This window comes from Vipera ursinii (genome assembly GCF_947247035.1).
Source record: "Vipera ursinii genome assembly, chromosome: 9".
NCBI classification, from domain to species: Eukaryota; Metazoa; Chordata; class Lepidosauria; order Squamata; family Viperidae; genus Vipera; species Vipera ursinii.
In genome coordinates, this window is record NC_139523.1 from 5611324 (window position 1) to 5624490 (window position 13167).

General features: G+C 42.1%; 1 protein-coding gene across 1 annotated transcript in view; it reads left to right on the top strand.

Moving 5' to 3' along the window:
• ADGRB2 (adhesion G protein-coupled receptor B2) overlaps window positions 1-13167 on the top strand; it is a gene marked incomplete at both ends in the record, with an annotated part of 197112 nt that overhangs the window by 109639 nt on the left and 74306 nt on the right. Inside the window, 7 exon segments of the mRNA XM_083370077.1 lie at window positions 600-794; window positions 3259-3327; window positions 3450-3558; window positions 5360-5506; window positions 7005-7080; window positions 7201-7303; window positions 8529-8572. Of these exon segments, the coding sequence (XP_083226203.1) occupies window positions 600-794; window positions 3259-3327; window positions 3450-3558; window positions 5360-5506; window positions 7005-7080; window positions 7201-7303; window positions 8529-8572 (743 nt within the window).

The window sequence follows — 13167 nt, forward strand, 5'->3', positions numbered from 1 at the left end:
CTTCTTGCCTTAGGGAGAAAATGGAAGAGATCCAGAAACCTTGTGTTTCTCTGTTTCTGCTGAGTTATTTCCTTGGATTTTCTCTCCATAATTTGTGGCTAGAATTTAAGAAGGGTTGCTTAAGCTTTCCTAGAATCTCTTCTCTATGATCTTGAAAAGTTTAACCCCCTGGCCAATGAAGGTATTCATAGAGATTTGAGGTTTTGGTATGGAGAAGTCAAGTCTGGCTCTTTGTCCTAAATGGTGCAAGGACCCAAATCAAACCAAACAACTTTCAGGACATGAGGCTCAGCTCCCGCTGGAATTCGGTTCTCTTTATGAGCTTCTGTGGAAGGGCCTCTTCTCAAAGTTGAGGAGAAAGAGCATCTGTTGCTAATCAGTTGGTGCCGAATCAGTTGCTACAGAAGGAGCAAAAGTCCTGATTACCCCAGCAGAAATCACTCAGATCTTCATCATTATATCTGAGGAACAAGTAGAAGTCCCAGGATGCTTGCAATGATTTTTTTTTCATGTGTTGGGCCTGAAGAGCAAAATCTCTTTGGTTGTAATCCATGATCTGACCTTGTTCCCTTTCTCTCCCTTTCCCTCTCATCCTTAAGCTCCGTGAGCACCTGGCTAAGGGCCAGCGCATGCTGGCAGGTGAGGGCATGTCTCAAGTGGTCCGTAGCCTGCTGGAGCTTCTTGCCCGCCACAGCTATTACAGTGGGGACCTGCTCTTCTCAGTGGAGATCCTGCGCAATGTCACGGATACTTACAAAAGAGCCACCTATATTCCTTCCTCGGATGATGTGCAGGTATGATGTTGACATCCAAAGGAGAAGAAACCATTCTTTGTCTCTTAGGTTCATGAGGTCATTGAAGCTGAAGAGACTGATCACATTGCATAGGCTAAGACTGGGAGCATGGTGTCCAAAAACCCACATGCTTGCTTAGCTCATCATGCAAAACTGTGACTCACATGCTTGCCTGTAATTGCAGCATGGGCATGATAAGGTCATCAAGCACATATTGTTACCGTATGTTGACATCAGAATATGTGAGAGCTACTGCTGCTGGATGGGCCTCCTAATATACCCCAATAGCTTCATCTACTGAGTCAGGTTTTCAAGAACCATGCTGTCCTTTACACACAGACACAGAAATAATCCCCGTAAAGCAGGGATCTCCAAACTTGGCAACTTTTTAAGATTTGTGGATTTCAATGCCCAGAATTCCATGGCTGGCTGAGGAATTCTGGATGTTGAAGTCCACGAGTCTTAAAGTTGCCAAGTTTGAAGAGCCCTGCTGTAAAGGGAAAGCAGATCACTACCATTTGGGTTTGCTACTATTGGCGGCACCATTTTTTAAGATTATTATTATTTATTATTTATTAAGATGGAGATTATTATGACTATTTATACATCTAGCACAGCTAGATTATTATTATTTATCCATCTAGCACAGTTGAAACTCAAACACTTTGGCCACCAAATGAGAAGGAAGGACTCACTGGAGAAGAGCCTCATGCTGGGAAAGGTTGAGGGCAAGAGAAGAAAGGGACGACAGAGAATGAGGTGGCTGGATGGAGTCACTGAAGCAGTAGGCGTGAGCTTAAATGGTCTCCAGAAGATGGTAGAGGACAGGAAGGCCTGGACGAATGTTGTCCATGGGGTCACGATGGGTCAGACATGACTTCGCAATTAACAACAACAACAACAAGCACAGCTTTATGTGTTCTGGGTATGGGGAGTTCCATTCCATGAAGTCTGTAATGAAGCCCGTTCCACAGACTCTCTCTCCTGCTTTGCTGATTGGGTTCCAGAGCACTGGCCCAAATGAAGAAAGCGGGAGGTTACCAATTCCAGAATCACCTATTGCTTTCCCAGAGGTGAGAAGAACCAGGACCATTTCTCTTGGTTGAGACATCACATCTCTTCTTTCCTCCATTGGGAAGATGCGATGGCTGCAGTACTCCATGCTGGCTGAAACAAGGCGAAGTATATGATGTCTTCTGTACAAAGGGTTCTCCCCACCAAGCCCCAGCCCTATGTGGTCATCCAGTCCACTGAGATAATTAGGACGATGCCACTGAATGCCCTTACTCAGCCATGCAACATGCTTGACCAGATTAAAAAGAGACTGAGAAGATTGCGGGTTATGAAGCTGAGTTGTGGAGCCCAACCCCTTTCTATATGAGTTGAATGAACTAGGCCACAGGTCTGCAACCCACGGCTCCGGAGCCGCATGCAGCTCTTTCAGCCGTCTCCTGCGGCTCCCAGTTCTCTGACGTGCAATCCAAAAAAAAAAAAAGTGAGACTAAAAAAGTTCAACCAATCAATTCAAATATGCAGGGTAGGTGCCTATCTCGCCTTGGTTCCACTCTTCAGTCAAACCCTGTTCTGCGCATGCGCGCATGTACACGCATGTGCACACATTTTTTGCGGCTCCCAGTTTTTCCTTTTGTGAGGGAACCGGTTCCGAGTGGCTCTTTCACTATTTCAGGTTGCTGATCCCTGAACTAGGCCATCATAGGCAGACATTATATATTTATTTGTTTAGGTACCATGTGATAACCAGATAAACATCAAATGGGCTTTTTAAGCCCAACCACCCAGTTCCCAGGTGGCTTACCATGGCTAATCAGCAGTTGGTTTGCAAGAGTTTCTTCAGCTAAATCTGGACATGTTAGGGCTGAACTTGTATGCAAAGCAGTTTTTCTACTTCTGATCTATGCCTCACCAGGAGGCATTTTTAGAGAAATGCAAAAGAAACACGTTATGATGTCTAGTGGAATGTCTCAGGTGGATTCTGCCTCTTAATTTTTGAGCTTGTTCAGAATGCAGCTTTACACAAAGACAGGAAAGGATTTTAAAAAATGCTTAATGTTAACTTATATACAAACAGACTCATTTCAGCCTTCAAAATAAATAGAACTCTTTTTTTTTAGAAAGCTTGCAATATGGGCATCACTCTGAATATGCACACACAATCGTGGAAAGGCAGATATGTACAAATTTCTACGTTTAATCATGGCAGAAATGACTTGCAAACACAGGGGGTCTTAGAAAATGCCTGTGAATGATACAAAAAAAAAACATGAGCATGAATATTCAAGCAAATGATTTTCAGCCAAATATATAAAGAGATATAAAAATGGGGTGGAATGGAATTTGCTGCTGGGAAATTGAGAAAACTGCCTAAGGCCAAATTGCCATAAATATTAACAACTGCTCCACACGGTCTGGTCTCTTCCCTTCCCTTTCTCTTCTTTCCCTCCAGCGTTTCTTCCAGGTTGTGAGCTACATGATAGATGCAGAAAACAGGGAGAAATGGGAAGATGCACAACAGGTGGGTTGCTGGGCATGGACCTGTGCCTCTATGGTGGGAATTGGAAGTCTCTCATTCCCACAGGAGTGGGAATTAATTAATGGGGGTCTCCATTACTTCTCATTCCTCCAACCCCTGCACAGGTGTTGCCTGGCTCCGTTCTCCTCATGAAAGTGGTTGAAGATTTCATCCATCTGGTGGGAGGTGCCCTCAAGGCTTTCCAGAGTTCCCTTATTGTTACGGACAACTTGGGTAAGCAACTGGAAAGGACTGTACAAAGGAATAGTTTTTTGGAGGCCTGGGAATGGACTCTGAGCAATGACAGAGTCTTCTTCAGGCCCAGGCTCTTGCATCGTGAACTTCATGGTAGTGGCTTCTGGGGATACATCTAGTTATTTTTTTTTACAAATATTGGATAGTGGAATATTCTGCCTTGTTTTTTCCACCTATATTTTTTCACTTAAGCCTCTCCCTAGAGAATGTGTTTCAGACTTCACTCTTGGCCACCATATCTTAAGATGTGTCCCTGTATTTGCAAGAGACTGAAAACCTTTTTTTTAATAGATCGTAAGCAAGGGAGGGTGGGGAGCGAAAGATGAGGCAGGCAGGATATGGATCTCCAAGCTGGACAAAAGCAAAAGGCCAAATTTCTTCCAAAGTCTGTCTTCTTTTTTTTCTGTTCTGGAAGTTCTGTATTGTCTCACTCATCGGTGTTACATTTGTCTGTGTCCTACCATCACTGACTGTAGACTAGTTTGCATTCATAGCCTCTGATGGTGAGATTCCTTGCTGTTACTCTAGAACAGGCCCAGGTAATTCTTCTAGGCCAAGAGCCACTTAGGACTTCTGAGAGCCTAAGGTTGGCATGATTACAAAATGGTTACCAAGGAAACATGCCTGTTCTGAACCGGGCATGGCAAATCACAAAACACCCATTCATCAGATAGTGAAGAAACTCATTCCCATCTGGAGATACTGCCTGTGGTTCCAGTAAGACTTTGTGAGACCCAAAGGTGTATCTCCAAAACAAGATACAGGTAGTCTTCAACTTTGAGGACCAGAACTTCTGTTGCTAAGTCAGTTAAATGAGTCACATCTGTTTATATGGCCATTTTTGCCACAAGTTGTTAAGAGAATCACTGTGGCCAAGTGCATCATATGGTTGTTATGTGAATCAAGGGACCCCCGTTGACTTGACTTACCATACGCCGAGTGGAAAGGTCACCAGTGGTAAACATGCCAGTTGCCAAGCACCTTGTCAAGTTTCCGATGTATGGGCTTTTCAAGTGACTCTGAGGCATTGTTTACCTTAAAAGTCCTTTATTAGCCTAATACACTGGCAAATCTTGCTTGAAGGAAGCTGGAATCTGAAATCTCCGCCCCTTGCACAATATAATTAAACACAATTCTCCACCTTTCTAATTTTGTCATTAATCATATTCTCCAATTAATTTAAAGAATCAGCTTCCCTTCCATTAGAAGAACCGCCAAAGTCTTATCTTCTTTAGAGAGACAAATGGCCTTGAAAGTGCATTCCTACTCTTCCCTCCCACCAATTTTAAACTAAAACAATACACAAGTCTTAAAGCAATACACAAGTTTAACATATGAAATAGCTACTTCTTCATCTCATGTCAAGCAATAACATTTGATGTTAGCAGCATTGACACACCCTGGTTTTGATGATGTGACCGTGAGGATGCTGCAATGGTCATAAGCATGAGGATTGGTTGTGAGTCCCTTTTTTCAATGCCCTGGTAACTTGAAACAGTCCCTAAATGAACAGCTACAAGTTGAGGACTACCTGTAGAGGTTAGCAGATGGTGTTTAGTCAGCTTTGCAGCATGTCCTCTGCGTTTTATAACCTTGTAGTGAACCGGGGGTTTGATGGCCAACAAGGCAAGTGTTCCACCCATTTTCTGTCCCTGCTCTAGTAGGCCATGAAGTTAAGGGTGAGGTTCAAGTGTGCTTTTTTTCCTGAAATATCTATCCCAGAGTGACACCCACCCCTTTTTTCCTGCTCTCCTCTCTGTCCCCTTCCCTCCCTTGGCAGTGATTAGCATCCAGAGAGAGCCGGTTTCTGCAGTGTCCAGTGATATCAATTTCCCCATGAAGGGGCGTCGGGGCATGAAGGATTGGGCCCGCCACTCCGAAGACAAGATCTTCATTCCCAAAGAAGTGCTCAATCTCTCCTCATCTGGTACGTAGCCTCCACAAGGGACCGACTCAGTGATGGTGGATGAAGGTGGGAGGAAAAGGAGTAATGGTTAGAGGAGGGATGGGCAGCTTGAAGAAGACATGTGCTCCAAGATGCTCTTCTGCCATTGAGTTAAGAGTCAATGGGTGATTCTGAAGTATGCTAGGCTTTGGAAGAGGTTCTCACCAAACTGCCTATGCCAGTGTTTCTCTCCCTTGGCAAATTTCAGATGGGTGGACTTCAACTCCCAGAATTCTCCAACTCAGGAATTCTGGGAGTTGAAGTCCACCCATCTGAAAGATGGCAAAAGCTGAGAAACACTGGCCATTGGCATTGCTTAGGCCCTGCTGACATTTTGAGGGTAGTCCCTAATAGATCCATCAGGATTACTTTATTGCTGCATCATTTCTTTATTGCTGCATCATAAAAAGGAAGCCTTTCTTAGATTTGAGCCCTGCATATTTCACTTAAGAATAGGAAAAAAGGACAGTTCACCCTTTGAAAATAGCTTTGACCTGATAAAGACTCATAGAAGTGATGTGTTTAAGATCATCAAAGTAAAATAATCATGGAGGAATAATGCTATTCTCAAGAAAGAGAAGGAGGAATTGTGAAGTGTTCTGTTCAGGTTTTTTTTTAAAAAAAATCCAATCTTTATAGATAAATTGGAAAGAGTGTAGAACATTTTAGATTTATTTGCTTAGACATGACTGCCAAAACACCAGTTTTTAAAGCCAGATTCTTTTGTCTTTGACATTATTGCTAATCTCTGCTTACAGACATTATTATATAGGCTGGGCAGAAGTGTTGTTATTATTATAACTGACTCACAGAGTTGGATGTGATATTTCTAATTTTGATTTGGCATTCCAGTTACGGATTCTGTCTCTGCTCTTGTGAAAGTCCAACCTCTTTCTCCAGATTTCAAATCAGAAGTGGGAACGTGAGGCTTAGATATTTATAGCCCCATTTATATGTTGTGCGTGCATATGTTATCAAGCTGAAATGAATGCCTATGTTCAGCCTGCCTTACGCTTGAATTTCCACTCAGCAACCAGAAAAATTACACCGCATCATAAAAAAAAAAGATATTTTAAAATCCTTATTGATTGGGTTGTAAGGATTGGATTCTCTCTTGTATTCTACATTGGTTTGGTTCATGCAGATGCAGTTTGCTTCACACAAACATTAGCCCCAGAAAGGATTCTCCAAACAGATATTCAACTGATGCAGTTTCCCTAGGAACATGTTAGAGGCAATCCTACAGCTGCACAATTTTGTCACCACTTTCTTCTCTCCCCCCCACCCCAGTATATAAATCACTTAACATATTCATGAAATCTTATACATGTGTTCATTCTGGCAGTTGTAGTTTTGGGATCTTCTCATTGCTCTGAATTGTTTAAGACAACAAAGTCCCGATTTCATGTCCCACAAACAGCCCTTTAGCTGTTGCTTTAATCCCTGTGGCTCTTGTCCTTCTTTCTCCCTCTGTCTGAAGAAACAGATGACTCAGCTTATTTTGTCATTGGCGCCATCCTGTATCGCACCTTGGGATTAATTCTGCCCCCTCCTAGGTGAGTGGATCTACCAAATTAACAAGTCCATCTGGCAATGTGCTTGCAGCCCTACCTTGGTGGTGCATTTGTATTCTGAATGCATTCTCATTCCAGTGACATTGCAAATTACACCAACAGAAGTCCTCTGGCAGTCATGTCCAAAGTTCTCACTGTGACGGTGAAGCCACCAACGAAGGCCGTGGAACCTTTGATTACAGTGGAGTTGTCCCATATTATCAATGTAAGTGTGTGTGTGTGTGTGGGGGGGGTGTCCCGTGGCACCTTAGCCTTTGAGGTGGGTAGAGTAAGTCGAGCCCAGTATAATTAAAAGACAAGCTCTTGACTTAAACATCCCATTCCTTCACTTATCACTTTATGCTACAAAATAACGCTCTGTGGCCAAGCCCGGGCCAAACCTGGTATTTGTTCAGAGCAAACCCTGGATACAGAAGAACAGATCTTTTGCTTTTTGCTTTCTGGGTACATAGTCAGGACAAGTGTCTATACAGGTAGTCCTGGACATATGACCGAAATGAAGCCAGAACATTAGGGTCATAAGTTGTGATAGTCATAAAGAAGGTCACCTGATTTTATGACTTTTGTTTGTGGTGTTAATTAAGCAAATGTCATGGTCATTAGCCAAATGCCACAGTCATTAACCAAACCAATGGTTTGTCACAGGCATGATTTTGCTAAAAACCAGAAGTAAACACCAGTTTGGCAAAACTATTGTAAAACATGCAGTGTCATGTGACAATGGGGTGCTGTCAACAGCCATAAATGTGGCCATGTTGCCGAGCAAAGTTGGGTCACCTGACTGTGGAGGGGGCCCAACCATCGGAACATTGAATCCTGGTTGTAAGTCCCCGTTTTCAGATGGGTCGTAACTCAAGTACTACTTGTAATCTTACATATCCACTATTTTAGTTTTACTCTTGAAAAACTGCTGGAGAAAAAAAAATCAGGATTGTTATTTATTTATTTATTTATTTATTTATTTATTTATTTATTTATTTATTTATTTATTTATTTATTTATTTATTTATTTATTTATTTATTTATTGCTTTAATTAGATCAGTATAAAGAATTTTAACCCATCTGTTGTAATTAAGAGAGAAAGGGGAAAAATCTCCCTTGGTGTAATTATTCTTGCAATTTATACTTCATTTCTGCCCTGCTTTTTTGGAATACTTTGCTGTCTAACAGGGAATATAGGAAACAGCAACATAGTTTGACATGCATTGAATATTTAGGCAGCCTCTGAAATCTTTACTAATATTCCCTTTGAGGGAGGAAAACCCACTTATCATAATTAGAAATTAATATCTGAAAGGATGGAAGGAAGGAAGGAAGGAAGGGAGGGAGGGAGGGAGGGAGGGAGGATGGGAGGGAGGGAGGGAGGGAGGGCTAAGTCTACTATGCCTTGTTCCCCATTCACATCACCCTCTTTCTATTTGTCCTCCAGGGCACTTCACATCAACAATGTGTGACCTGGGAATATACTAAAGTGTGAGTATATTTGATCTTGCTGCATTAAGTGGATTGTGTAAGGAGGCCACTGTGCCAATGATTGACGTACATGGCTGTCTGCAAGTTATTCAACCAATACCTTACTTTCTCACTCAAGGCCCTTAACAAAAATGAAAGTACAAAACCCAGAATCAAAAGTTTCAAAACGTAAACTAAACCAATTCTAAAGTTAGCTGCTTGGCTAGTCAAGAGATAGTGTGAGTGATGATGGTGGTGGAGCTCCTGGATGCCTTCACATGTTGTATCCCAAGCTTGCAAGATTATCCCACTCCTTCATCCATCTTTTTTGTTCTTCATTTCCATCTGCCCAAGAATTGGATATCCTCCTAATGCTGGAAGGGGTTCTCCACTTGAAAAAGGAAGTTTGTCATTCATCTTTTGCTCTGTAATCCTGTAGATAACTTGAAGGTGGCTGTTTATACTCTTGATTTACTCCCAATATGAGTGTAGGAGGACAGCTTTTGGTCTACAATGGGGAAAATATCAAAAATTTGGTAGCGCCCTTTCTGATTAACAACTTTATTAAAAATCATTCAGCTTTCTTCAGCTGCACCTCACTTCATCATATCCATAGAGTGAGTAGACCGATGTAGGATTTAAACTTGGGGGGAGGGGGAGGGAGAGAGGAGAAGAGGAGAATACAGGTTGCTTACCTGTGAAACAGAATTTAAGTACCTTATCAATGAACAATTGTATTGTGTTAGAACCCCATTGTATTTGTTGAGAATGTCTGAGATTCCTTGACACCTTCTGATATATTCAGACTAAACATAACTATTGATGAAATATTGACATGATACAATACAATGTGCTATGCTATGCTATGAATGTACATGTACATCAAAAGGTGTCAGGCGTTCTCTAAAAGCTAGTCAGAAAAGATGTTACCAGACTCCTCCCAATTTTTAAGAGAGACTGCAACTATCACCTGGGAAAAGATTCTTTGCCAATGTACCCAGTCAAGGAGTCCTTGAGATGATATGAAGTACCAAGGTCTGGGCCTGGGTATCTAGTTGTGCGCTTGCTCAGCAGAATCTTCTATGGGGTTGTGATAACACCATCCTAGAATGAAGAACTGTCAACATTATAAATGTTGTTGGACTGGAATGTCAACAGTCATATGTTACCCCTCTTCTCCATGAGGTGCTTTGGTTGCCAATTTCAAGATCCAAGACAAGCTGCTGGTTTTCTCCTTTAAGGGGCTTCATGGCATCTTTCAACCACGGGAAATCAGGAAATCCAGGCAGTTCGAGTGCATATAGAGGTTTTAAGCTTTCTATAAGGATCAGAACTACTAACAGTCAAAGTGAATTGGTGATAGATAAGAGTCAGTGGAACTCAAGCTGGGCTGGACTTAGATCCCTCAAGCTGGGCTGGACTTAGATCCCTCAAGCTGGGCTGGACTTAGATCCCATAGCTGCAAAAAGACTCAGGACTGATGATGCGTTTGACCCCAACCTCGTCATCTCTTATAGCATTTGAGAGACCACCTTTCCCAGGTTACACCAGCCCATCCCATTAGATCTGCCAGAGAGAGCATGTTGCAGGTACCTTTGGTTAAGAATCTTCATTGGATGGGTCCCAGAAGGCCTTCTCTTCTGTGGTGCTGGTCTTAGGGAACATTCTCTGCCCCCCCTCACCCCCCAACATTACATTAGCTCCGTCCCTTTTAATATTCCAAAAACCCTTGCTGTGTCATCAGCCCAGGGGCTGAAATGGCTCTGTCGTTCAGGTGGCCATTTTTATCCTCCTGTATTTTTTGCTTTTATCATTTTTATTACTATGGATTTTAATGTTTTTTGGGTTGTTTCTATATTTGTTGCTTTTTTTATCTGATGATTGTGCACCACCCAAACTCGATTTCGGTGAGACGGACGGCTATATAAATTTGATTCATAAATAAATAAACCTGGTTCTTCAAAATTTATCTGATAGCTCTGCTGCCTAAGATGAAATGCAGGTTATTAGTTCTGGAGAAAAGCAGAGAATTTCTGCTGGCATGTTGCTCATTTTTTTTCCCTTCAGACTGAAGATTACAGATGGCCTTTGCGCTGTATGCCCGGTTCTGCATTTCAAATAGAAGTGGGTGGGTGCAGGGCAGAAGCTAACTTTAATTTTCTTTCACTTATATTTAAATTTAATCAACATTCATCATAGCTGATATGATTACTCTCTAGTCATATACATAGTGATTTTCTCTTTTGATCATAATTAAGCATTGCAGTTTGGCAGCTATTTTTGCAAATTTCTGGGATCATCCCTCCAGGCTTTCAGTCTGCGTTCCTCGCCTTGACCTGCTTGCGTTTTGCCGGAGCATCCTGTTTTTCTGAGATTTTCCAGGGTGATGTTGGTCAAATGGCAAAGTCACTTCTCCATCTGTGAAATAAGTATAATATCAGCACATCTTGGTCCTAAGATATGATGAAATAGCTGAAGACATGACAGTAGTGACTTTGAAGGCTGGGACCTGCCCAGGGGAAGACAAGGAAACCAAGCCAACAAATCTTAGCTAATGTCAGCTCCCTTCCAGACTGATACTTGATCTCAAAGGTTTGCAGGCAGAGGTTGAAGGATGCAGCTCTTGACAGAGAAACTAGAAAAGCTGTTAATGTGAAGAAAACCAACAGCTGCAAACTCAAGCCATATATTTAGCAAACCCAAGGTTCAATCCTGAAAAATTGCTCTTTTTTTATCCATGCATTCTAGCACTCTTGAGAACCAATTATTTTTCAGTAGAAGTGCACATGATTATTCCTACTGATTGGCTTGTTCTCAAGACCTTTACTCATGACCTTGCTCGTGTTGACCCTGACAGCTAATTAATAAAATCAGGCTTCTGAATTAGTAGCTGACCAGAAGGCCATCTCCTCTGCTAATCTTATATGACAGGGATTTTTTTTGCTTCTTTCCTTCCTCAGCACATGTATGTTCACAATATGGAGATATTTCTCAAGAATCTGTGCTATTTTTGTGCAATAAGATAGCATGGAATAGTAATTTCCTCTTCCCATGCTAGGTATGGACAATTGTGCACAGTGCAACTCTCCCACTGCATTTTCTACAAAGCAATGAAATCTGAAAGTTCTTTTTTGAGAAAATGTGATTTCTTCATTTTGCATTGTCTAGCTCTGGAACTGAGATCTTGCCTTGCCCTCAACCATTCAGGAACAGGTGCATCTGAAGAGGGAGAGCTGTCCATTCCTCTGGTGCTGAAATATCCCTAATCTAGAGAGTAGGAATACAGGTAGTCCTTGACTTATGACCACAATTGGGGGCAAGAATTTCTATTGTTAAGCAAAGTGAGCCATGCCTAATTTTACAAACTTTTTTTGCTGTGGTTGTTAAGTGAATCACTGCAGTTGTTAATTGAACCATGTGGTTGTTAAGTGAATCCTGCTTCCCCTCTTGACTTTGTTTGTTGGAAGCCAACTGGGAAGCCAACTGTAAATGGTGATCACATGACCCTGGAATGCTGCAATCATCATCCCAAGTCCCAAATTCTGATCCTGTGATGATGGGGATTCTGTAACAGTGGAAAGCGTGAGGACCAATTATATGTCATTTTTTTTTCATTGCCATTGGAACTTTGAATGGTCTCTAAAGGAAAGGTTGTAAGTCAAGGACTGCCTGTAACCTTCATTATCTATGCTAAAAAGACCCCAGCGGTGTCTCTGCTGCATTCCTGCCTGGACTCAGAAGCAAGAGATCCTTTAATAAGACTTCTCTGCCTCACACTGCTAATAATAGCTATCGATTAGCAGGCACATCTTACCTGCAAGCTTAATTCATTGTCCACCAGCTTGCAGGAGGTAAACAAAGAAAGAGAACAAAATAGCATTGTTTTTCTCCTATATATATATATGCAAGAAAACTAGCGTCCGTCATTTAGGCTGCCTTTATGTTTTTGATTGGGCCTCAGAAACACAAATTAATCATTGCCAGGTGACAAGGTTGCTGGTTCAGAGCTTGTAAACCAAGACTTCTGGTCCAATGTACCTTCAATATGTTTTGACTTCAATTCTTATTATCTATTTCTGGCTAGAGGTTATGGGAGATTAAGACTGACGCATCTAGAGGTCACCAAGGATTTTGCTGAAGCTCTAGGAATTGCACAACAAGGCAAATTCATACAGTACCAGAGACTAAAGATACACAAAATGGAGTTGGCACAGAAAGGCACTCTGTTGCAGCACCTGCCCTCTGGAGTAACACTCAACCCCCAGAATCCATGTGCTTCCCACCTTATTGGGGTTCTGTAAATCCCTAAACACCTGGTTCCCATCCCTGACTCTGAAGCAGGGTGACCGCTGAGCTGTGTCATACATATTTTGTGCAGCCTTGTGGTTTGTTTCTCTAGATGCCTCTGGGGTTTTTTTTATTTATTCGTTAGATTTTTACCCCATCTTTTTTTACTTTATAGGTAACTCAAGGCAGTGAACATACTCCTGCCTCCTCCTCCTATTTTACTCACAGCAATACTGTGAGGTGGGTTTGGCTGAGAAAGAGGGACTGGCCCAAAGTCACTCAGCCAGCTTTCATACCTAAGGTGGGACTACAACTCACTGTCCCCTGGC